The sequence below is a fragment of the Kogia breviceps genome, chromosome 2 (genome assembly GCF_026419965.1).
Source record: "Kogia breviceps isolate mKogBre1 chromosome 2, mKogBre1 haplotype 1, whole genome shotgun sequence".
Lineage (NCBI taxonomy): Eukaryota > Metazoa > Chordata > Mammalia > Artiodactyla > Physeteridae > Kogia > Kogia breviceps.
Window position 1 is genome coordinate 79,905,318 of NC_081311.1, and position 27,272 is coordinate 79,932,589.

General features: G+C 42.6%; 1 protein-coding gene across 2 annotated transcripts in view; it reads left to right on the forward strand.

The window, feature by feature from the left end:
• Window positions 1-26,889, forward strand: part of GNG4 (G protein subunit gamma 4) — a 65,432-nt gene extending 38,543 nt beyond the window's left edge. For both annotated transcript variants that reach the window (XM_067025687.1, XM_067025688.1), the window contains exon 4: window positions 24,257-26,889. In XM_067025687.1, the coding sequence (XP_066881788.1) occupies window positions 24,257-24,385 (129 nt within the window). In that variant the 3' untranslated portion in view covers window positions 24,386-26,889. The remainder of the gene's footprint in view (window positions 1-24,256) is intronic.
• The last annotated feature ends 383 nt before the right edge of the window (window positions 26,890-27,272 follow it).

Here is a 27,272-nt window from a genome sequence, read left to right on the forward strand (position 1 = left end):
CAATATAAAGTTCTATTGGGAAAGCACATATATGACATGGATCATCAAATAGGGAAAATTTGTTGAGAAATTATGGCAGATACGAGCTGAGCAAAGTATAAGATTCTTAAGTGGAGAAGGTGGTTTCTGGAGCCTGACTGTTCAGCTGAAGAGAAGACTTCAGCTGCAGAAAAGGTGTTGTCCCCTGGGGGAGATACAGAGGCCCTGAGCAGGCCAGGTCCCAGTCTCCCAGGAGGGCTTCTGGGAGCTTCCTCTCCACTGGGTACCCCTCAGGGTGCCCTGATTCTCCTGACACTGGGCCAGCCCCATGGGCTGTGGCCTGTTAGGCTCTGGGGATGGACGCACACCTTGAGCAAACCAGTACCTCTCAGCCAGGGACCAGGAAGCTGACAGACTTGCCAAGCAGCATTAGGCCCATCTCTCTCACTTGCCTTCAGTAGATAACTTAAACAGCTGTGGGTGTGCTAACAACCCCCAAAAGCGCTGCCCTCGGGATGACATTAATCTTGTCACCGCAAGCTTACAGATGAATGGATAAAGAAGATGCGGTACATATATACAATGGAATACTACTCAGCCATAAAAAGGAATGACATAATGCCATTTGCAGCAACATGGATGGACCCAGAGATGATGACACTAGGCGAAGTAAGCCAGACAAAGGCAAATATCATATGATATCACTTATATGTGGAATCTAAAAAAATGATACAAATGAACAGACTCACAGACTTCAAAAACAAACTTATAGTTACCAAAGGGGAAAGTTGCGGGGGGTGGGGCGGGATAAATTAGGAGTTTGGGATTAACATACACACACTATTATATGTAAAATAGATAATCAACAAGGACCTACTGTATAGCACAGGGAACTCAATATTCTTTTTTTTTGCGTTATGCAGGCCTCTCACTGTTGTGGCCTCTCCCACTGTGGAGCACAGGCTCCGGACGCGCAGGCCCAGCGGCCATGGCTCACGGGCCCAGCCGCTCTGCGGCATGTGGGATCTTCCTGGACCGGGGCACGAACCCGTGTCCCCTGCATCGGCAGGCGGGCTCTCAACCACTGCGCCACCAGGGAAGCCCCAATATTCTGTAATAACCTAAATGGGAAAAGAATCTGAAAAAGAATAGATATATGTATATGTATGACTGAATCACTTTGTGGTACACCTGAAACTAACACAACATTGTAGATCAACTATACTCCAATAAAAAACAAAACAAAACAAAACAAAACAGCACAAGCTTGATTTGCTGATTGTTGACAGACAGATCGCCCTGTTCTATGTCAGCCTCCCTTCTATAGACTGCTGAAAAAATGAGGGCAGGAAAAGAAGAATGGCAGATGACAAATGTGCGTAAAGTCACCCAAAGAGATGGTGGCAGTAGTGAAACTAGTGCTGAAAGAAGGAACTGCCATAAAAGAAGAGAGATTCTATCATGAGAAATAATGACAGTTGTTTACAATCCTTCTCCATAAAAGGTATGAAAAATTTGGAGAAAAAAGTTTGGAAAAGGGGAATAGCTTTAGAGAAAGGAATATTCCTACTTACTTTTGGTCTTGGAGATTTTCTCATTTGATGCTTAAAAGAAAAGCGAATACATGTTCAAAAAATATTTTAGTTAGGAAATACAAGGACACAAAAACTGAATTTATGAGTGTTCAAGATGGAGGTTACATATGCTCTACTTATTCCATTTAGAACATGTTTTCAAACCATAAATATGTGAGAGTGAACTAGACATATCCCAAAGCGCATAGCGTACTTAAGGCTCTTTGAAGAGAAAGGGAGACCTTAAAGTGAGAATGTGAGAAAGTAGGCACATTTATCTGGGGGCTTTAAATCTTGTCTTGAAAATAATGCAATTTTTCTGTTTATAAAAATAGTACTACTATATATAAAATAGATAATGAATAAGGACCTACTGTATAGTACAGGGAACTCTACTCAACACTCTGTAATAGCTTATATGGGAAAAGAATCTAGAAAAGAGTGGATACATGTATATGTATAACCGAATCACTTTGCTGTACACCTGAAACTAACATAACATTGTAAATCAACTATACTCCAATAAAATTTTTTTAAAAGAAACATATAAATTTTAAAATAAAAAAGTACTCATTTATTTTAGGAAGTTTTGGAAAATATGGAAAAGTATGAAGAAGAAAATTTAAATCTATAACCACTACATTTTCATGTTTTTCCATCCAGCTGTTTATCTATTTTTCTTTTTATAAAATTATGGTTGTAATATACATTTTGTTGATGAAAGTTCAATTAACAACCAAGTTAAGGAAAAAAGGGGAATTTTATTTGAGCCAAACTGAGGGTTGTAACCAGGGAGACAGACTCTCAGAAGCTCTGAGGACTGTTTCACCTGTTAGAAGTTAAAGGCACAGTCATACCTTTTCGAGACAAAGTATCATACGTCAAAATGACATACTGATACTTTATGTAAAGTTCACCAAGGATACATAGTCCAGGTAAACAGGTAGAAAGGGAGCAGCAAGTTACCATGACCCCCTACAGCCCTGGGAAAGAACTCTCTTCTTTTAAGAAGTTACATTGCTAACGTCAGAAGAAAGGGGAAAAAAAATTGATCTTTACGGTTGAGCAGGCATTCCCACCTTTGAGGACCTTTGCTTAAATGCGTAATGCAGATGCACACTGTACATTAGGGAGGGAGGGAGGAGGCATAAATGGACAGTGAGAGAGGATTTCATGTTTAATTTCTCTTGTCCTGCCTTAAAGTATAAATTTTATTTCATCAGTTTATTACTTTTTGCAATCTGACTTCTCACTGAATGGTATATTGTGATTATATATCCAGGTCAGTAAATACTCTCCTAAAATGTCATTTTAATATCTTCATCTGATGTGCAGTTACTTAACTGGTCTCCTATTCTTGGGTATTTCCATTCTTTCCAATTTTTTCAGTATAATTTCCTTTTTTTAATTGAAGTATAATTGAGTTATAATATTGTGTTAATTTCAGATGTACGGCAAAGTGATTCAGTTTATATATATTTAAATATATAGAATTATATTTATATACATTTCAGATTATTTTCCATTATAGGTTATTACAAAATATCTAATATAGTTTCCTGTGCTATACAGTAGGTCTTTGTTGGTTATCTATTTTATGTATAGTAGTGTGTATTTGTTAATCCCACACTACTCCTAATTTATCCCTCCCTATCCCTTTACCCTTTGGTAACCATAAGTTCGTTTCTATGTCTGAGTCTGTTTCTGTTTTGCACATAGAGTCATATATGTTATTTTTTAGATTCCACATATAAGTGATATCATATAATATTTGTCTTTCTCTCTCTGACTTACTAGGTGTGATAATCTCTAAGTGCATCCATGTTGCTGCAAATGACATTATTTCATTCTTTTTAATGGCTGAATAACATTCCATTGTATATATATACCACATCTTCTTAAACCCGTCGTCTATTCACGGGCACTTGGGTTGTTTCCATGTCTTGGCTATTGTAAATAGTGCTATGAATATTGGGGAGCATGTATCTTTTCTAATCAGAGTTTTCATCTTTTCTGGATATATGCCTAGGAGTGGGATTGCTAGATCATATGGCAACTCTATTTTTAGTTTTTTAAGCAACTCCATACTGTTTTCCTTAGTGGCTGCACCAATTTACATTCCCACTAACAGTATAGGAGGGTTGCCATTTATCCACACTCTCTCTAGCATTTATTGTTTGTGAACTTTTTGATGATGGCCATTCTGACCGGTGTGAGGTGATGCCTCATTGTGGTTTCGATTTGCATTTCTCTAATAATTAGCAATGTTGAGCATCTTTTCATGTGCCTCCTGGCCATCTGTATGTCTTCTTTGAAGAAATATCTATTTAGGTCTTCTGCCCATTTTTTTGATTGGGTTGTTCATTTTTTCCATATTGAGTTGTATGAGCCCTTTATATATTTTGGATATTAACCCCTAGTTAGTTGCATTGTTTGCAAATATTTTCTCCCATTCTGTAGGTTGCCTTTTCGTTTTCTTGATGGTTTCCTTTGCTGTGGGAAAGCTTTTAAATTTTATTAGGTCGCATTTGTTTATTTTTGCTTTTATTTCTTTTGCCTTGGGAGATGTCTAAGAATGTTCTCTTTTAGGAGTTTTATGGTGTCATGTCTTATATTTAGGTCTTTAAACCATTTTGAGTTTATTTTTGTATATGGTGTGAGGGAGTGTTCTAATTTCATTGGTTTACATGTAGCTGTCCAGCTTTCCCAACACCACTTGTTGAAGAGACTCTTTTCTCCACTGTATATTCTTGCCCCCTTTGTCATACATTAATTGACCATAGGTGTGTGCGCTTATTTCTGAGCTCTCTATTCTGTTCCATTAATCTGTCTGTATGTTTTTGCACCAGTACCATGCTGTTTTGATTACTGTAGCTTTGTAGTAGTTTCTGAAGTCTGGAAGGGTTATGACTCCAGCTTTCTTCTTTTTCCTGAGGATTGCTTTGGCATTTCTGGGTCTTTTGTGGTTGCATATAGATTTTAGAATTATTTGTTCTAGTTCTGTGAAAAATGTCTTGGGTATTTTGATAGGGATTGCATTAAATCTGTAGATTGCTTTGGATGGTATGGCCATTTTAACAATATTAATTCTTACAATCCACGAGCATGGGGTATCTTTCCATTTCTTTAAATCATCTTCAATTTCCTTTATCAATGTTTTATAGTTTTCAGCATATAGATCTTTCACCTCCTCATTTAACTTTATTCCTAGGTATTTTTTATGTGATTTTAAATGGGACTGTTTTTTACTTTCTCTTTCTAATATTTCCTTGTTAGTATAAAGAAATGCAGCAGATTTCTGAATATTGATTTTGTATCATGCTACCTTGCTGAATTCATTTATTAGTTCTAATAATTTTGTGTGGAGACTTTAAGGTTCTCTATATAGAGTATCATGTCATCTGCAAATAGTGGCAGCTTTACCTCTTCCCTTCTGATGTGGATACCTTTAATTTCTTTTTCTTGTCTGATTGCTGTGGGTAGGACTTCCAGTACTATGTTGAATAGAAGTGAGAATTTAATGGAAAGGCTTTCAGCTTTTTACTATTGCGTATTACATTGGTTGTGGGTTTGTCATAAATGGTTATTATGTCGAGATATGTTCCCTCTGTACCACTTTGGTGAAAGTTTTTATCATGAATGGATGTTGAATTTCATCAAATGCTTTTTCTGAGTCTGTTGAGATGATCATGTCATGTGGTTTTTGTCTTTCCTTTTGTTAATGTGGTGTATCACATTGATCGCCTTGTTCCCACCCCTGGCCCAACTTTCTGTTGTACTTATCTTTTTTGTATTGATTAGTAAGAGTTTCTTGCATATTATATATTACAAATAGTTTTCCAAGTTTGTTGTTTGTGTTTTAATTTAATCTTTGATTATTTTTGATGTACCAGTGTTTAAAAATTTTAATATGAAAACTATCAATATTTCCTGTGGACTCCTTTGCTTTATACATAAGCCTTTCCATGATGAAATTAGATCAACACTCACCTATATTTTTTCTATTTCCTTTATTATTTCAGTTTTTACATTTAACTGTCTAATCCATCAAAATCTGTCATTTACTTAAGAATCAATACAAGAATTTTTTCAAAGTTTTTAAAAAATTTAAACCAGTTCATAATTAACAACCCATAATTCCCCCTCTTGATCTGAAATGTGGTAACTGATTCTGCTCTCCCACTTTTGAGCAGATACTAACTCTTAAGAGTATTTCTGTTCCTACTTCTGGTCACTCATCCCTGTTTCCATTACTGGATCTCTATCTGCCATATTCACGCTAGTGGTCTCTAGTTTTATCCCTAGCCTGCTTTGCTTTTAAAACTTCAGGGTCTTCTTGGGTAAACTCATCTACTCCTGTGACTTTTTAATATATGTGTCTCCAGCCCAACCCCCTGAACTTTTATTCTGTATATCTAGGTGCCCACTGGTCAATACCCCAAAGCCTTAATAAAATCAGCACATCCAAAACTGACCTTTTAAAATTTCATCCTGTTCTTTTTGCGTTATTCTCTCCCTCATTTCTTTATACCACCATCTACCTGGTCTCTCAAACAAGAAACTCTCTTTCGTCCCACATAGCTAATATATTTCCATATCCTACCAGTTTAGCTCCCTTAACATTTCTGAGATCTCTGCCCTCACCTCCATCCTCATGGTCACATTTATTGTCTGACCAACTGCAGAAGCTTTAGGTGGTTGATCTGCCTCTAGTCTTGCCCCTTCAGATCTGTCCTTCCCCTTTCTCTAAATTAGTCTAGTATAAAAATCTGACTTTGAATCCCTCTATTTAAAACTGGATAAAATAGGAGCTCCTTAGCATGACCTACAAGACTCTTGATTCAGTCCACTCATGGTGTCCAAGGAACTATTAATACCCCTCCAGGCTCACCTCTTTGTACTCCCTTCCACATGTCTACACTCACACTTTCTTCAGCAATTTCTTAAATATGCCCTGCTGTAACATGCTCTTTTGCCTTTTCACATGATAGTCTCTTCATCTGGAAGATTTCTTTCACCTCTGCCTCGAAAATATCTATTCATTAATCATATGCCAGTTTAGAGGGGAAAAACAGACACTGGTCTGTGAGCCTTGGTATTCCACCCGCCTGGCTTTTCACAAAGGTGGTCTGCTTGCCCTAAAGTAGGAATTAGCCAAAAACCGAAGATTTCCACTGTGGGGTTGGACAAACTGGGGAAAGTATGAAACATCTTTAGAGGGAAAGCTCTAAAGAATAACTTACCTGAACTAGGACTTTCCACTGCCTCCGGTCTCATCACCCACTCAAAGAACTGAATGAGGATGTTCCAGCCACACTGTAAAGAGAATATTCAAATATTGCTTCAGCAAACAATGAAGGGAGTCAAAGAGAACCTCCCCATACTGTTCTTGCACAAATAGCAGACTTGGATTAGAACTGCCCTCTTTCTAAGTAAAAAGAAAAAAAAGGGGCTTCCCTGGTGGCACAGTGGTTGAGAGTCCGCCTGCCTATGCAGGGGACACGGTCTGGGAAGATCCCACATGCCGCAGAGCGGCTGGGCCCGTGAGCCATGGCCATGCAAATATTCTGACAAGGTATCAAGGACCAGACTCTAGCATATGAAAGGCCAATGGAGCACTCACTTAGGGAGAAATCTTCTTCCAAAAAACCAAGAAACATTTTAGGTGACTTTATAGTCTCCAAAAAATGTAAAGCAAACATAGAATCTATGAAACAGGAGCTCAAGGGAGAGATAAAATAATGTGTTGAAAGGGAGGTAGAAAAGCTAAGGAAAGGATTTGAGAAGGGGTGGGGAACACCATTAGAAGGAGCAAAGAGTCTTTCTTTGTCTGGCTTACTCCACGTAATATGGTAATCTCTAGGTGCATCCATCTTGCTGCAAATGGCGTTATTTCATTCTTTTTTATGGCTGAGTAGTAGTCCATTGTATATATGTGTCACATCTTTAGCCATTCATCTGTTGATGGACATTTAGGTTGCTTCCATGTCTTGGCTATTGTAAACAGTGCTGTGATGAACATTGGGGTACGTGTATCTTTTCAAATTATGATATCGCTTATTTGTGGAATCTTTAAAAAGTGATACAGATAAACTTATATACAAAACAGAAATAGGCCCACAGACATAGAAAACAAACTTATGGTTACCAAAGGGGAAAGGAGCAGGGGAGGGATAAATTAGGGGTTTGAGATTAACAGATATATACTACTATATATAAAATACATAACCAACAAGGACCTACTATATAGTACAGGGAACTATACTCAATATTTTGTAATAACCTATAAGGGAAAAGAATCTGAAAAAAAACATATAAATGTATGTATAACTGAATTACATTGCTGTACACCTGAAAGTAACACAAACATTATAAATCAACTATACTTCAATTAAAAAAATAAAAAGAAGGAGCAAAGAGTATAACACATGCTACAGAAAACCAAATTAATGACATGGAGGACAGGCTTAAGAAACTCGCACAGTAAGCAGAAGAAAAAGACAAGAGAGTCAGATCAAAGCAGCTAGAGAGAGGATGACAGAAATGAAGACTGACAACAGCATTCCAACATTTGGATACTGATGTTCCCAGCAGAGAGAAGAAATGGAATAGAAAATACTCCTAAGGATAGAATATTAAAAGGTTTCATTAAACAAAGGAAGATTTGAACCTGCAGATCCAAACAGCTCGTCATAGTCCAGGAAGGAATGCAATAGAATATGATCAACCAAGAAACACATATACAGCTGAGGTTACTTAACCTCAAAAGAAAGAGCACATCAAGTATACAGGCAGGGGAAATGATCATTTAGGACAAGTGCACCTGACTTAACACGTGTCAGATGCTTGAATCCTCACGCCAGACCTCGGATGTTGGTGCTACTGGTACCCCAGTCCTCAGACAGGAAAACCGAGGCCCACAGTTGTTATGTGATGAACTGAGGATACCAACCCAGATCCTTGATTATCATTACACTACATTGCCCACCCACCCCCACCAAAGGGAGGAAATATCAGTCTAGATGACATTGCCCCTCAGTTCAGAAGATGCCAGCCTAAAATCCTGTAAAAATTCTAAAATTCTGCAAAGAATTTGCCACCCAACCAAGTGGTCACATGTGTCCTAGGAACATAAATATATTCTCAGTTAGGCAGAAAGTTAAATATAATGCAAACACGTGCTTCTTTTCTTTAGCAAAATTATTTCATTTTGTACAGTTGCATTTCACTAAAGGAGATAACAGATGTGCATATTTTGTGATCATTTACATGTGGTGATATTTATTAGGACTGTAAGAAAGTTTCTGGTGAAGTTCCCACTAGATCAGGAATTCCTTCGAGTTGGGGCTGAGTGTCATCTTGTCTTGGGATCCCACACACTACCTGGGTCATAGCAGGTCACACTGAAGGATGGACTGGCTTAGAACGTCCCAAATCAATAGCAGAGAATCAGGGTCAGGTGAGGCCATCCGTGTATCATAGGCTTCATTCCTACCAAAAAGGGGTAGGAAATCTGCAACTACACTGGCTCAGACATCACAAAGAAACAACACAACACCTGCAGGCATACTTTTGATCAGGGCTATGGAACAAAGGCCCTGCTTTGGGGCGGGTGTCCACTCTTGCCTTGTGAGGTCTCTAATTTTGTGCTGAGCTGCTAGGACCACTTCAGTGTCATCTGCCCTACAGATCTTCTGGGCAACGATCCTTCAACTGAAAGCTCAACCTCTTAAAGGAACGGGACTTGCAGGGTGAGCCCTCTGAAGAGCCTGTGCCCAGCCCAGTGAAGAGCTCTTCAGGACATCAAAAGCCCCGTGTTCATTGGTGAGGCAACAGCTAAGGTCCACTTGGCCTCAGTATCCCTTTTGACTGCACCAGTCAGTGCTACTGGGCGCCCAAATGTTTGGTCATTTGTTTCTTCAAGATACAGAAGCCTTTTTCCACCAAGCTTCAGAGTCTCCTCCATGTAAGCCTTTGGTGAAGTCCTTCCAGCTGTATCTTTGGGCTCCCGCTTGCATTTTATGGGTTCTGACAGTAGCAACAAGCCCTACCACAGGAGAGATGGGACTAAAATATCAGCATTTGGTGTTAAAAACCTTTTTCATCACCTCACACCCATTGGGATGGCTACTATCACCGAAACAGAAAAAAACAAGTGTTGAGGACGTGGAGAAATTGGAATCTTTGTGCGCCATTGCCAGGAAGGTAAATGGTGCGGCCACTGTGAAAAGCTGTGTGGCAGTTCCTCAAAAAAATTTTTTTTAAAGAATTACTTACAGTATCTATCAACTCCACTTCTGAGTATACATCCCAAATAACTGAAATCAGGCTCTTTGAGAGAGATTTGTACACCCCGTTCATAGCAGCATTATTCAGAAACGCTAAAAGGCAGAAGCAACCTAAGTATCAATCAGCAGATTAAGGATAAACAAACTGTATACAGGCGTACCATGGAGACATTGCGGGTTTGATTCAGGTCACCGCAATGAAGCCAATATCCCAACAAAGTGAGTCACACAAATTTTTTGGTTTCCCAGTGCATGTAAAAGTTATGGTTAACTATACTGTAGTCTATTAAGTGTGCAGTAATATCACTATGTCTAAAAGAAATGTCACATATCTTAATTTAAAAATACTTTATTGGGCTTCCCTGGTGTCGCAGTGGTTGAGAGTCTGCCTGCCGACGCAGGGGACACGGGTTCGTGCCCTGGTCCGGGAGAATCCCGCGTGCCGCGGAGCGGCTGGGCCCGTGAGCCATGGCCGCTGAGCCTGCCCATCCGGAGCCTGTGCTCCGCAACGGGAGAGGCCACAGCGGTGAGAGGCCCGCGTACTGCGGAAAAAAAAAAAAAAAAAAGAGAAAACTTTATTGCTAAAAATTGCTAACCATCATCTGACAAGGCATGGTTGTCATAAATCTTCAATTTATTTTAAAAAATGCAATAAAGTGAAGCACAATAAACAAGATATGTCTGCATATCCATACAGCAGAATATTATTCAGCTTGAAAAAGGGAGGAATTCTATCACGGTTTTTGAAGAAAGCAAACTTAAAATTATTGTAAATTTCAATTAGATAAATAAATGTAAGGGTATCCAGGAAGTTTAAAAAAAAGTGTATATATTTGAGGAGGAAGATGTGTAGAATATTCCTACTAGGTATTAAAGTTTATTATAAAATCAGAGTACTTAAAGATTTATGATACTCCTTTAGGAATAGACAAATCAATGGAAAAGAATAGGAAGTCCCTAAATAGACCCAAGTGTATTGGGAATTTGAAATACAATCCAGATGGCATCTCAAAGCAGTAGAGAACAGAATATTAATAAGTGTTGCTGGAAATGGCTAGCACTTCGGAAAACAAAGCTGCATACACCACTAATTTTATCCAGATAAATATCAGATGGATTGTATTCATCTGCTAGGGCTGCCACAACAGAATACCACAGACTGTGTGGCTTAAACGATAGAAATTTGTGTTCTCACAGTTGTGGAGGCTCCAAGTCCAAGGTTAAGGTGCTGGCAGGGTTGGCTGGTGAGGCCTCTCTCCTTCAGTTGCAGACAGCTGCCTTCACACTGTGTCCTCACACGGCCTTTCTTCTGTGCTCATGTCAAGAGAGAGCCTTCTAGATTCTCTTCCTCTTCTTATAAACACACGCAATCCTACTGGATTGGGGTCCCACCCTTATGACCTCAGCTAGCCTGAATTACAGTCATCCTTTGGTATCCCCAGTAAGGGACTGGTTCCAGAACCCTTCTCAAATACCAAAATTCAAGGATGCTCAAGTCCCTTATATAAAATGGTGTGGTATTTGCATATAACCTACACACATCCTCCCATATACTTTAAATCATCTCTAGATTACTTATAATACTTAATACAATGGAAATACTATGTAAACAGTTGTAAATACAACATAAATGCTGTGTAAATAGTTGCTGGTGTGCAGCAAATTCAAGTTTTGCTTGTTGGAACTTTCTGGATTTTTTGAACAATTGTGTTTGGTTGAATCTGCTGACACAGAACCCATGGATACAGAGGACCGACTGTATCTCTGTGAAGGCCTTCCAAATACAGTTACATCGGGGGTGTCGTCCTTAAAAAGAAAAGTCAGCTATTTTACCAGCAAAGATGGGTTTATAGGGGAATAGAGTTGAAATTCAGAAGAAGCATGCTCCAGCAAAAACTATAGGCAAGTCCAACAAACAAAGGAGAGGAATGTTATTTTATGGAGAAAAAGGAAGTCGCTGGGAGGGTGGTTTTGAATGGAAGTCCTTTGGAGAAAAGTGAGAGTTCAGAGTGACAGTAGTTTCTCATTGGTGGAGTTTGCTGGGGTAGTTGATTTCTTGTAGGAGATATCCTGTTGGGGCTTGTAAGTGAGGAGTCTTTCCCTGTTGCTGATTCTTCCGTTGGGGTTTGAAATTGACAATGCTTTTTCCAGTAATTGACTTTGAGTGGTACTTTGTGACTTCAGAAAGCTCTCTATACTGTGGCCTCCTCCCTCCATTTTAATGAGTCTTCCCTTTATTAATTTTTACGGGGGTATGGCTTCAACCTCTGAGTTTGAGGGAACACATTTCAGTTCATAACTTCAATCAGAGATTTAAATATAACAAATAGAACCATAAAAATAACTAGGAAGAGAGGAGCAAGTATTTTTATAATGTGAGTTTGGGAAGGCCAAGCATGTTACAAAATCCACAGTTCATTAAGTAAAAGTTTTGGCTGGATTTTTTAAAAAATTCTATATGGTAAAAATCTCCCAATTAACAAATTAAGAAAAATATTTGCTACCTGAATAACAAAAGGTTAATTTCTTTAAATTTAATTTCTCTGAAAAATCAGTAAGATAAAAAAGAGCCCCCTTTTCTTAAAAAAAATGCACAAACAGCATGAGTAGGCAATTTAAAAAGGAGAGACCTAAAGTGTCAAATACATGAAGAGACTTTTTACCTTCAAAAACAATATAAGAATTGTGCCTCCGAAAAACACTGAGATCCACTTGAAAAACAACAAACAACAACAACAACAACAACAACTGAGATCCAGGCTATTGATGTTTTTAATTTTTGCTGAAATCCTATGTCATCCATCAACTGTTAAAGGAAGTGAGCAGTTGTTTTGATAGCTGGAGTGGAAACTGGTACCATCTTCCCAAAGGGTAGTTTGGAAGATGTGTCAAAATATTTATTGTTCACACTCTGACCCAGCATTCTCACTTCTAGGAATTTACCCAAAGGAGAATCTCATAAATAATAAAGGACAGTAAGAATTTCATCAGAGCACTGTTATAATGTCAAAAAATTGTATTTTTGTCCATCGATAGGGATTGGTTAAATAGTGTCGATGCAAAATTAAATCAGTCGATCTAAGAAAGAAAGAAATTTTTATTGGAACCAAATTGAGGATTATAACCTGGGAAGAGCATCTCAGAAAGCTCTGAGAACTGTTCCACCCTTTACAAGTCAAAGCGAGTTATATAAGTTTTTGTTTGTTTGTTTGTTTTTGCGGTATGCAGGCCTCTCACTGCTGTGGCCTCTCCCGTGGCGGAGCACAGGCTCCGGACGCGCAGGCTCAGCGGCCATGGCTCACGGGCCCAGCCGCTCCGCGGCACGTGGGATCTTCCCGGACCGGGGCACGAACCCGTGTCCCCTGCATCGGCAGGTGGACTCTCAACCACTGCGCCACCAGAGAAGCCCCTATATAAGTTTTTTGAGACAGAGGGCTGTACATCAAATGATGGATTATTGACAGTTTGCATAATATGGATCTGTGGGTACAAAGTGGTGGGTCCTGTGACCCCTTACAAGATCAAGAAGGTATGTAATATTTTAAGGTGTTGTCTCGTTGATGCTAGGAGAATGTTGCACTTTATGGTTACGAGGTATTTCTGCAGAAGGGGAGATTTGCGTGATGCATAATGCACATACACAGTGCACAGTGTGGGGAGAGAGGCAGCCAAATGGCAGAGAAAATTTTTTATGTCTAAGTTTTTCTTGTCTTGCCACAAAATATGAATTTTATTTCCCATAAGTTATATGTAGACAGTGTTATAGCATCATTAAATGATGTACATCTGTGTGTGTACTGAGTGAAAAGCATATTGCAGAACAGCATGTGAGATTGTATGTACAAAGATGGAAAGTAAGATGTCTGCAAAGATGTTCACCAAAATGTTCCCTCCAATGGCAGGGCTTCCGTTGATTTTTATTTCCGTCTTTCTGCTCTTGGAGTAATTTTACAAACAAATAAGGATTATTATTGTAATACAGGCAACAAAGTGTCACCACCCCCCGAGGACTCAATTACTCCCTCCTCTGAAGAGAGCGGGGGGTGCCCCGTGAGGTGACCACATAGTACAGGGAACAGAAACAGGGACTCCTGTTGTTTCCACATAGGATCTCACCACCACACCATCACCCTAATCCACTTGTATTTCAAGCCCAGGAGTGGGTTTGTTTTTTTTTTTTTACTACTGTCAATTAAGTTAAACAAATTCAGTTATCTGCACATGCATTGCTCATTTCGTGTACAGTCTCTGTCTTCCTCCCTATTTCTTAGGTATTAACAGCCAAATGCAAAATCTGACCATATTTTTAAGTAAACACACAGCATAGGAATCATAAATGATATTCCAAATTTAAGTGTGAATTCGCTTGGGATTGTCTTTGTACTAATGGTTCTCTCCAACAGCCTGGGTAACCCAGAGCTGTTTGGTGGAGCCAAATGGTAAGTGTCCGGAAATTTGCCGACACAGCCCTTTGGGCATCGATGTTGTGACTCTTGCTTCACATCTGTTTGTTTGTTTTTTAAATTTATTTATTTATTTATTTATTTTTGGCTGCGTTGGGCCTTCGTTGCTGCACGCAAGCTTTCTCTAGTTGCAGCGACCACTCTTTGTTGCGGTGTGCGGTCTTCTCATTGCCGTGGCTTCTCTTGTTGCGGAGCATGGGCTCTAGGCACACAGGCTTCGGTAGTTGTGGCACGCAGGCTCAGTAGTTGTGGTGTGCAGGCTCAGTAGTTGTGGCACACGGGCTCTAGAGCACAGGCTCAGTAGCTGTGGCGCACGGGCTTAGTTGCTCCACGGCATGTGGGATCTTCCCAGGCCAGGGCTCGAACCCGTGTCCCCTGTGTTGGCAGGTGGATTCTTAACCACTGCGCCACCAGGGAAGTCCCTCATGTTAGTATTTGAACCAGGGCTCTTTCCTCATAATTCTTCTAACAGATATGTCTTTACCACATATTATTCTATGTTTTTCTAGCACTTCCTAAGAGGTGTGGCTGTGCTGCCAGTTTGTGAATTCTTTGGAAAGAACAAAATGTGCTTTTTATGGTTTTGTTTTTCCAGAAGATAAAACAGGCACTGTTAAGTTTCTGAAGCCAAAGCACAGAATTCTGAAGCCAAAGTTAGTAGTTGTTCAAACAAAAGAAGAGTGAGGCTCAAATATGGTATTCCCTGTGAACAAGTGAGAAAGAGCAAAATTGGGGAGATCATCATGTTTTGATAGGTCATAGATGGACAATTAAAAGGGTATGGAGAAATCCAGGAAAGGGATGTAATTAAGATGGTAGATGATGTTAAGGTGGAATGAATGACATTTCTAAAAGAAAATAAATATAAATTATGTCACATGACCTGCCAGAAGTCTAGAGGCAGTGCTAATAGATTTTGCCTTTTCGATAGGTCTCATCTGAACTCTGTAGCAACCCTTTCTCACTCCAGCTTCTGCTAGTTTAACAATTTAGGTTTAACCCTTTTGTTCATTTTACCTTCCTCTGCCAGAAGCATTTATAATCCTCACCCATACCTTTAGAAGTTAAATGATTCAATTGATAACTTTCTACGATCAAATTTAGAAATAAGATCAAAAAAGGGGGATACGAATGAGCACTTCTAGAACAGGTATCAGATAAAAGGAAAGGAATCTGAATTAAATCAGAGAGTAGAATGTGAGAGGAGAACAAGAACATGAAAGGCTCCCCTGGTGGCGCAGTGGTTAAGAATCCGCCTGCCAGTGCAGGGGACAAGGGTTCAAGCCCTGGTCTGGGAAGATCTCACATGTCGCGGAGCAGCTAAGTCCGTGCGCCACAACTACTGAGCCCATGTGCCACAGCTACTGAAGCCCGCGTGCCTAGAGCCTGTGCTCCTCAACAAGAGAAGCCACTGCAATGAGAAGCCCACGTGCAGCAACTAAGAGTAGCCCCCGCTCGACGCAACTAGAGAAAAGCCTGCGCGCAGCAACGAAGATGCAATGCAGCCAAAAATAAATAAACAAATTTATTTAAAAAAAACAAAAAAACAAAAAAAAACGGGAAGAGTGCATCCCATTTCAAGAGGACGTTTTGGGTGGAGGCACCACAGGCATCAAATTGCCCTGATCATTTCTGAGAAATGACTTCATGTCTATGGCTCAAACACCCTTCCCACCCTACCAGAAAGTAGCCAAGTGAATAATGAAATAATAACACACTGTATGTGTAATAGCATCTGTTATATCATTTAGCCACAAACCACCAGGTATTGCTATTCCCGTTTACAGGAGTGGAAACTGAGTGCCGGGATGGCACAGCTCAGCAGTGCTGAGTGCAGCTCTGTTAGGGACATTGCTTTTTGACTCACAACCCCATGCTTCCTCTCTAAGAGATGCTGTTGCTTTTCTAGAATCCCTAGAGCTAGAACCTGCTTGTTATGTTCATCTGTCACCCCTACGTCAGCCCCAGAAACCTCTCGAGTGACTCACTGGTTTCTGTCACCAAGTAAATTACTCTTTTGGCGAACTTGCAAAATGACTGAATTATGGCTTCCTTTGTGGGAAATTGAGATATATCAAAGCTAAGAGGTGGTCAGAGTCATACAGGACACATAGCAACCTGTTGTAAGTGTTTGGTTAAGTCAAGGTCCAGGGTAGACCTGGGTCAGTCATTCTAAATAAGCTGAGAGCTTTGTGGTTCAGGTGGTGAAGACCACGTAATGACAAGCTCTTACTTAGATTAACTTGGAGATATTAACTCTCTTTCAAGCATCTTAGAATTACCTCTTAATGTGCAATCAACTTTTGATGTGGAAAAAAAACCTTTATGCTGGTGATAAGAAACAGCAGCTAATCCTCTATTCTGGACATTTGACTTCAGAATTCAGAGAGGGACTCTCTGTTATGTTATTCATTTATTCACACGTGTCTCCCAACCCCTCTAGTTTCCTCTGGGAATAACCTTACTCCCAACTAGATGCTATTTGTGGCCTAGAACCCAGTGATTGAGAGTTATCTGTATTGATCTGGGTCAATACAAAATAGTTGCTGGGAACCACTGGAAGCCAAATGTCTGCTATAACAGAATACCATAGACTAGGTAGCTTAGACAGCAGAAATTCATTTTGCACAGCTCTGTAGGCTGGGAAGTCTGAGACCAGGGTGCCAGCATGGTCAGGTTCTGGTGAGGGCTCTCTTCCTGAGTTACAGATGGCCACCTTCTTGCTATGACCTCACATGGAAGGGAGAGAGAGAGAGATTCTCTCTCATGTCTCTCATAAGGGCACTAATCCTGTTACCGACCAGGGTTCTTGGCCTCCTTAATCAATAGAAATTGATCAGAGGCCAGACAAGAAATTCAGGCAAGGCTTTATTGGGGGCCCTGCTGCAGCTGGGGGGTGGGGGTGAGAGCAAGTAATAGGTTCCCTTGCTTGCTTGCTTGCTTGCTTGCTTGCTTGCTTGCTCCCTGAGGCAGGGGGCAAGCTTGTTACTTATATGGGGTGAGGGTAGGGGCAGGCCCAGGGGTCGGGCTGGAGGGGTGGCTTAGGTGGTTTGCCCACCCGTTGGTGGTGCTGTGGGGGGGGGGCATGCGCAGTACCCCACTTTTGCTCCTGACACCCTTTTTCTGCTCCCGGCTCTGCAGAAGTGGCAGTTGGGTTTTTGGTCTTTTTGTATCTCTTAGTCCATAATGTTTCCCCAACTGCACTTTGTACAGTTATTTTTAGTCCCTTGTAGTTTCTCTGTTGCTTGGGAAGACATTTGTCCAGGTACATACATTCAGCAAAGGGTCCTAGGTCCCAGGCCTGTCTCAATCCCATTCATGAGGGTTCAACCCTCATGAGCTAATTACCTACCAAAAGCCCCACCTCCAGATATCATCACATTGGAGACTTAGGCTTCAACATGTGAATTTGGGGGATGGTGGGAGGACAGACACATTCAGCCCATAGCATAATAATTTGGAAGTATCTTGAGAATGCCCTTAAAAACTGGTATGTTGGGCTTCCCTGGTGGCGCAGTGGTTGAGAGTCTGCCTGCCTATGTAGGGGACACGGGTTCGTGCCCTGGTCCGGGAGGATCCCACGTGCCGTGGAGCGGCTGGGCCCGTGAGCCATGGCCGCTGAGCCTGTGCGTCCGGAGCCTGTGCTCCGCAACGGGAGAGGCCACAACAGTGAGATGCCCGCGTACCGCAAAAAAAAAAAAAAAAAAAAAACTGGTATGTTGATCTCAAATTCTCTCCAGCATTAGAAGAAAGAAAAAATTCACAAGGATTCACCCTGTAGTGTTAGCTCAGGACTTAGCGGTGAGGCATAAACCTGTGATGTCCTCAGGATTCTACTAGGGATAAACGGTGTATGATTTCTTCTGTTGGAGTGTGTACCAAGTTTGACCTTGTGAAAGATACCATTGCACAATGGGGGCTGCAACCTGGCTGTGCTCTTGACTGTAATCCTGCTTTGTTTTCTTGGGGTGGAGGGAGGAACAGGCAGAGCCATCAAGGATGATTGTAATTGATTCCCAGTAGTATTGTTAAATGGACCAGGACTGCTGAGAAATAGGTGTGAGTCGCTCCACTTCAGATGCAAAGGATAAATGCAGTGGGTATCACAGCCAGAATAGTAATTATGTCATCTGCCTTGTCCAGGAATGTGATTTAGTAATTGCAACATTTTCTCCCCATCATTGAAGCTTGTAATTATAGTGCAACTAACGGGATTATGTGCTAACTTGGGCTGTTTCAATCACCTCTTTTATTCTGCAATGTAATGGTAAAATTCCACAGTTTGTTCCCAGGCTGCTGATTCTTTTCAACATCTGTTATCTTGTAACTCTTAACAGAGTTCAATACTAAGGAGAGGAGGCAAAAATTCTCTGGGCATTTCATAACAGAGGCCTTTAGGCAGAGCAGACTTCAGGCTTGATGAGAAAGCATAAACAGTAAGGGAGTTTCACATTTCCAACCAAAATAAAATTTTCCCTTTGAAAGTGAATCGTCTGTTTTATGTTTCAGAGATGGCAGATGTTTCTGGGATATGGTGAAGTCTGCAAGCCATATTTTATATGCACTGAAGGAAACTTTCAACCATAAAAATCAATCTAGGGCTGATTAAGGAAACCCTCCCTTTCAATCTAAGGAGCAGATTTAGGTTAATTAATGCCTGGATACTAAACTGTGTGTTAGGATGTCACCTTTCATGTGGAAGGCTCATTAAGATGTTCATTACGGGACTTCCCTGGTGGCTCAGTGGTTAAGAATCCGCCTGCCAATGCAGGGGACACGGGTTCGAGCCCTGGTCCGGGAAGATCCCACATACCGCGGAGCAACTAACCCCGTGAGCCACAACTACTGAGCCTGCGCTCTAGGGCCCACGAGCGACAACTACTGAGCCCGTGCGCCACAACTCCTGAAGCCCGTGAGCCTAGAGCCCGTGCTGCGCATCAGGAGAAGCCACAGCAAGGAGAAGCCCGTGCACCGCAATGAAGAGTAGCCCCCGCTCACCGCAACTAGAGAAAGCCCGCGCACAGCAACAGACCCCAATGCTCTCAAAAATAAATAATTTTTTAAAAACTATATAAATAAATATATTTTTTAAAACCTGTAAAGGTGTTAATTACATGTATGTATCTTTTCAGATCCCATTACAACAAACTTCAGGGGTTATCCAAGATACTTTGGCTATACAGGAGTAAAGGGACCTTAGACACTGCATGAAATAAAGCTGATAGCAAAGGTGGAAAACTCCCTTTTGTTGTAAGATGACTTACACGCTCGTATACCGTACTGTACAGTGAGTGTTCTCAATAATCTGAGTGCATCTAGGAAGCTAATATTGCGTGGAGCCAACCCAGAGCCACACATTTGGTCTTAAACTGGGCGCCAATTACTGGGTGCTAAGACTGACTTGATTCCAATTTCATTCCTGTTGTACATACAGGTGCACGGATGGAACTCTGCAATCCAGAGGCGTGCAGTTATAACTAAGCAAACACATCTGTGATCCTAAAATAACAACAACAACAACAAAAGGAGGCAATCTAAGAACAGCTTGTTTTCTTGAAAGAAAAATTGTGGCATCAGGTGCAGTGTCACCTTTGGAGGTGACACAAAAATCCCTAAATTAAACGCTTAGAGCTAGTGAGGCCAGACATTAACAACATGGTTTTCAGGGTGTCGTAGACACGGGGCTGGGAGGGGAGCAAATACACAGCTGTGAGACCGGAAGGAGACCCAGCCCCATCGCCTCTGCGGGCGTCCCCCAACGCCCCATTTTTTTGGAACCCTCTCCTCCCATGTCCCGGCCTGACGGTTGGCGATGCAGCGCCCCCTTGCGGTTGCTCCCGGGAAATTACACTCGTCGAATCCACCCACGGTGGATGGATGTTGACAAGCATCTGAACATGTAAACTGATCAAGGGGAAGGAAGCTGTAATGTTGGGATTGGTTGTTAGCAAGCCAAGTTCAGACCAGCTGGATCGTGCTGTTAATAGGTCAACTGAGGCGCACTAAAACTTTTGAAGAGTTTATTTAGGCATACGTGGAGTCAAATCTGGCAACGCCAAACCAGAAGTAGTTAGCCGTCCACCGACAGGCATGGGGCAAGGTGTTTATAGAGAAGATGCGCGGTTGTCTCAGGTGAGAAGACCTAGCTGGCTGTCTGTGATTGGTCTTAAGTTTCACTTTCTCACATTCTCAGGCTTCTTGATTTTGGTTAGTTTACGAAGGCTACTAAGGAATTAGAGCCAACTCAGTGTGATAGCATCCTTGTTTAATTCTCTAACAGCGTGTAATGTAGGTCACAGCCTAGAGGGGGGGTCTCGGGGTGACAGTGGCATCCATCCAGTCACTCCCCAGGGCATGGGGAGAGAAAGACGGTCCCAGCTGAGGACACTCACCTGTTAGGGTTTCCTTGGCAAGACTGTCCCTGGATTAAACAACTGACCTAAGAAACTTCAGTTGCAAGACTCTTCTCGTACTGGTCACGTGAGTTCCCAGGTAGCTGGTCTACAAGGAGAGTGTGCTGGCCCAGCAGACGAGAACTTTCCAGGCCACCTTACAGTTAAAAGTTTTCATGAGCTGCTGCAGCATTTAGCTTCTGGGGCCAGACTGCTTCCCTTCAAGTTCTGGTCCTCTCTCTTACTAGTTGTATGACCTTGGGCAAATTTCTTAACTTTCATGCATGTTTCCTCATCTGTAAAGCGGCTTTAAGAATAGTACTTAGAAGAATTAAATGAGGTCATACATAGGATGGTGCATTTAGCACAGGGCCTGGTACATAATAAGCACTCAGTAAATGTTAGCTATTGTTTTTTGTTTTGTTTTGTTTTTTGTGGTACGTGGGCCTCTCACTGTTGTGGCCTCTCCCGTGGCGGAGCGCAGGCTCCGGACGCGCAGGCTCAGCGGCTGTGGCTCACGGGCCCAGCCGCTCCGCGGCATGTGGGATCCTCCCGGACCGGGGCACGAACCCGCGTCCCCTGCATCGGCAGGTGGACTCTCAACCACTGTGCCACCAGGGAAGCCCCCAGCTATTGTTTTTATTAATGGTTTTATACAGCTGTCTCTTGAACTTATTTAATATGGATCTGCCGCAGGAGATGAGCCATTCTTGGCATGCCAGAAAATCGTGTTTCTGGGTTCAGATGGCTGGGACCAGCCTCTGGATAAAGGAGGCAGGTCGACCAAGGTTACTGCCCTTGTGTAGAAGTGGATGGGGTACTCAGACACCCTTGTCTCCCCACCCTTGTTCATGGCCCTGCAGTAGTGTGCAGCTATTCTCCTGTGATGTTTTAGCACATACTGATTACTCTAGTGACTTTGTAATTTTTTAGTCTTCTCAGCTAGATCTTTAGAGGACAAAAATCCTGCCTTATTTTTCCCCCTATGCCCTCTCAATTAGCTAAAAGATGGACACTCAGTAAATACTTCCCAGATGAGGTGATATGGTTTATAGAGAATTCAGAACAAATGGAAGCATGTCCTGAAAAATGACATAGATGGGGAAAATGAAAACTAGAAAACTAGAGAGGGGCTGTTCAGACATTCTTAAATGAACCATCTGGAAGAGCTCACTGAAGTCAGAGCGAAGAGGACAGGTGGCTGTTAGGGGAAGAAGGTCCCAAGACTGCTGCCCTCTTATGTGTGCTGGCCTGGGCAGCAGCCCAGACCGGTTCACAGTGGTTGCCAGAGAAGCCACTGGATGAGGTGGCCACGGAGAAGACCCCGTGCCGCTCTGGGCCCTGGGAGAAGCCTGGAATTGAGTGTAGGGGGTCGTGACTAAGGCAGTCAGGGGAGAGCACTTGGCTTTGGATCAGAAGGTGGGAGTAAGCGTGCTGTGTGCCGAGCTCCGTCTCTGGGCTCCATGCCCACGTGCTCACTCTGTGATTCTGGTTCTCTTGTGCGTCCATCACAGCTTTGTGGGCTTCAGAGTCAGCTTCCCTGCTCATGTGCTCTAGTCCCTTGTGATGGCTTCACAGGCCCCCTGCAGGCCTATATTTGTGGCCTCACCTGGGAGATTCCTGTATGTGTGTCCTGTAAATCACTGCAAACTTCACTCTCATTCAACCCAACATCCATTTATTTAGGATCTAAAATATTGCCGTGGTGCTATTAGAGCTGGAATTATAGACTGTTTAGAGTAAACAGGATCTTGGAGATTTCTAACTCACCCAGTCCTACAAATGAAGAAACTAAAGCTCAGAGAGTTTGGGTTACTTACCCAAGGTCACATAGCCATCTTGGGGGCAGAGATGAATGGGGAAGCCTGATGCTCCATTCCACACTCCCAACAAATGTAGACTTTGTCAGGATTTAGGTTGACTCATCGGCTCAACTTGTAGTTGTTTCATTCAAAGGAAAAATTCATTACATATCTCTACTGGCATTATTTGTAGGATTCCAGGCACTGCTAAAATAGGTAGGTCTGGGCTGGAAATCAGAAGAAGAATTTCTGTAAAATTTTGGAAGATGGACCAGTTTTTAAAACCTGATGGAAGGTGTATGGCTTGTACGTACTGGGGCTTTCAAACATTTTTCATTCACTTGTGGAGTGTTTTTTCCTTCTGGAGAAGACTTAGACATTGAATGTACAAAAAGGATTAACTTTGCCTGCTATATACTTAACCTTGGCCTGTAGCCTCTAATAAGCACAAGCTAATGGGCAGGATGTTAATTCACAGACCACTCATTTGCCAGACACGTGACACAGACCACAGGCAAAATGAGCTTCCTCTTAGCGAATCCTTCTCGGCACCTGGCCTTCTCCCAGCAACTCCTCCCCTGGAACTCCTGGAGTTGAGCCGGGGGATAGTTTGATCCATAGCTGCCAGGTGTCAGGAGGCTTCAGATAAGGCTGGAAGGAAAATGGAAAGGGTGTTCTGGTCAGGAGCAACTGTCTCCTCAGGGGAGTGGCCATTCCAAGTTCAACATGTGCTTATATGTGCGTTCTATATAATGTGCTTTTGATCTGTGTCCTGTCGAGGAGGAATAAGTGGCTGTGTTGGTCACGAGAGTGGATTGCAATAAAACAATGACAATAATAACTACAGTCACACTGGCTTGGCTTGAGCCAGCACTCGGCTTTATCCGTCTAGAAATGGTTTCGCAGAGTAATGGTGAGGCTACTGGCCTGGAGCTTCCACTTATCCCTCAGTTGAGAGTAGGACGAGGCTGTCTGGACCTTCCTGCTGGCCCCTCATTCCTCTCTCGGTATTGATCTACTCTACCACGAGGCGACATCTCTTTGTGTTACCTAGCCTACACTCGTACCGCTTGATGCACATTTGGCCAATAAATCGAGAGATGAGGTGTTGGGGCATGGAAGAGTGACTTTATTCAGAAAGCCAGCAGACCAAGAAGATGGTGGACTACTGTCCCAAAGAACCATCTTCCCTGGAGTGAGAATTCAGGCTTCTTTTATACTAAAGGGGCAGGGGGTGTAGCTGGTTGTTGCAGACTTCTTCACGTAGGAATCTTTTGTTTTTGCACCTGTCCCCATAGGGCAGGTCACGGTGTTCCTATAAACCTCCAACAAGACAACTGTTGTCCTCTGTTCTGCAACTTTTCATCTCTATATGAATGGAAAGGTGTTTTACCGTTAAAGGTCAGAGCTTTAAGAATAGGCTGTCCTGTATATTTCAGGCTATAGGCAACATTTTTTTACAGAAGGGAGCCAGCATGACTAAGCACAGGAAACAGAGCACAAGGGTTAGAGCTAAAGGAGCAGATCCAATATGGAGTCAGGTTTGTTCTTCTCTATTACATTTCCTTGGAAGCATGTTTCAAAACCTGTCTCCTCTGGGTTTGCACAAGTCCACTCTCCAGGCCACGGAATGGCCTTCTCGGTGGTGCACACGACACAGCCTGTCCTTGGGCTTGTCCACTCTCCAAATGGACACCTCTGCCTCGGACCCACCGTGAACCAGCCTCTAACCCTGCACCTGTGCTGTGTCCCCCCCAGGTCTCCCAGGCAGCAGCGGACCTCCTGGCGTACTGTGAAGCTCATGTGCGGGAGGACCCTCTCATCATTCCAGTGCCTGCGTCAGAAAACCCCTTCCGAGAGAAGAAGTTCTTTTGTACCATCCTCTGACTCCGTTTGCTATGAAAATGTCTCCTTTTCTGTCCGTAGAATCCCTTGTAGAGACCGCGCATGCTCATAGCTTTAGGGAGCTCTGCCCGCACACACCGCCTCCACCCCCGCCCAACCAGGATGGCCCAGGCCTGTCTCCTCTTTTCATTGGTTTTCTTCACTGCATTCTATTTCACTTTTTCTTTTCATTTTCATGTTATTTTCATTATTAGAAGAGGAAATAGACATTTTTGTAGCCAAATAACAAATGTGCCAAGTAAAAATAAGCATGGGTTTAAGGGCTTAAAGTTTTAAAATATCAATTCCTAAGTTTACATAGGTCACGTGTATACATTTCAGTGGGTAATTTATTGAGAAGTGGATAATTTATTGAGAAGAGAAAACAATCCCCCATTCGTGATCATTCAGCATCAAATTAGATCATTTTGACCAACTGAAGTATATGGGTAAAGTTTCCATCTCTCTTCCTGGAGAAAGCGTTCTGGAAGTTCTCTATTTCCTGCTTTTCTGTCATCCTATTTAAAGAAGAAATAACCTACATCATCAGGTGGTTTTCTAAACGTGGGTCATCCTGGGGCCTCGTGGCCCAGCCCCGGATTGTCACTGATTGTCACTGATCCTTTTGGAGAAGTGGTCCTTCTACAAATGTAGGTGTTGGGTGGATGTTGGAGTGAGCTTAACTGTAAATGTCACACCATCACATCTGTTTATGTGCGCCAGCCAGGCGGGCCAGGGCCAGTTGGAGGAATCATGTAAAACCGCCTACAAAGAGGCAAACGTAATTTTCAGATCCATTAATGACTTGCTACCCTCATAAATGGTTTTAGTACATTTTTATTCTTTGCTTCTTTTGTTGAAACCCATTCTCTGTTTCACGAAAGCTCCCTGATACTAACACTGTTGTTAGGAAGCTGTGTGCTCAAAGTATAGCAGAATTGTATGCTGTCTGTGCTAATAGGACTTCCAGTCCTCCTCTATTTTGGTTTATGACCAGGATCTCTTTATTCTGTGGTCCACATCAACATCATTAACCTGATAAAGCAAAGCACAATCCATAGAAGCACATCAGAGAAGCTGGGAAAGGGGGACAGCACGGAAACTGGCTAAATCAGGTCAAGAAAATAATGTGTTCCTCCTAGTCTTCACCAAACTTTCTCCTCTTTGTTTTCACGTCCAACATCCGTCCACATTCTGCCTCCACTTTTTCCCTCTTTTTCCGTCTCCTCCTCTCTTCCTTGCATCCCTCCATGAGATGCTTTTTGTCCTTTTACTACACCTTTTCCTTCCAAACCTATGGCGTTTTGTGTGGCTTGCCCCTTTTAATGTACCCCTGAACTCATTGCTGCCCTTAAAGGCAAGTTCGTGAACATGTGCTGTGAGAAATGCAAACATGTGGATGAGCCCCTCCCCCCCAGCAATCCCCGGGAGCTGATGAAGCTGCCTGTAGCGGGCAGTTGTCATATGGTGTTTCTAGCTTGGCTGTCCAGCACCTGACCCCTTTCCTAAAAGGGGAAATCGTGAAATCACCCCTGTGTATAAATGTACGGATGCAGTGCCCCCAGTACAGTGGATGCTGAAGTGGGGCGGTTTTCTCTGTCTCTCAGGTGCATCCCCTTTTCCAGCACCAGACTGACCAGTGACCCAGGGTGAAACCCTTGGACTCCCATGCTTGGGATTGTGAGCTTGGTGCAAGTGACGCAGAAATTAAGGGATGCTGAGACTCGTTTCATGGGAGCTGTGGTGGTCCAGGGGTGGCAGTGGTCCAGCAGGGGAAGTGTCTAGGATTGGCAGGCTGCAGGGGTGGTGTGTCCACTGGTAGTAATGTCCAGGGATGGCAGAGTCCTGAGCAGACCGTTTCTGCTTCGTTTCTTGGCCCTCACCCATCTTCCCAGGTCTCCTTTCTAGCTTTCTGTCAATTCTGTGAGCCGCCAAGCTCCATCCAATAAATTCCTCATTCTTCTGTGAAATAGCTTGGGTTGAATGTACATATCATATGACCTAAAAACTCCACTCCTCTACCCAACAGAAATGTGTACGTATATTCACCAAAAGAAATGTACTAGAATGTTCACAGAAGCACTGTTCATAATAACCCTGAACTGGAAAGTACCCAAATGCCCATGTTGAATGGATAAATTATCGTATATTTGCCCCGTGAAGTCCTACACAGCAAGGAGAAGGGGTGCTCCTGCAGCCACCCACACGGCACCATGTAAGTCTCATGAGAGGAGGCAAGTTCGTACTGTATGGTTCCATTTATATCAAGTGTGAAACCCAGCAAAGTTCACCTCTGCTGTTGCAAGTAGGGATATGAGTTCCTCTTGGGGGGATGGTAACCGGAAGGGCACAAGGGAGAGTCTCGGACCTTCTGTTCCTTGATTGGGTTGCTGGTCACCTGGGCGTATCTAGTTTGTGAAAATCCTTCCGAGCTGTACACTTGCAGTTTGTGCCCTTTTCTGTATGGATGTTGTACTTCAATAAAAAGTTGGTTTTGTGCCTAGCAATGGAGAATCCTACGGTTGTTTTTTGGCACTTTGCTCAACTTTTTACTCCTGTTAAGGTATAACATCATTAGTGGGGCATTTAAGTGTATTTAACAACATTCTGAAATACGAAATACTTGTAATCCACAGCTCTCTGGACAGAGACTAGCTCTCAGCACAACGCAGGCAGCTGCCTATGAATGGGGCATGTGAGTGCCGTGCGTGGAATCTGTGTCTGTGGGGAGAACGGTGAGAAATCCTCCTGGGATTTCCCACTCGGCTCAGCCTCTGTCAATGAGGCCGGTGACCTACCCTGAGCCTCTCCTGGCCTTCCAACCACTGGAATGAATGGCCGGCCGCAAAAACCTATTATCAGACACCACCTCTGGGGGAAGGAGCTGCTA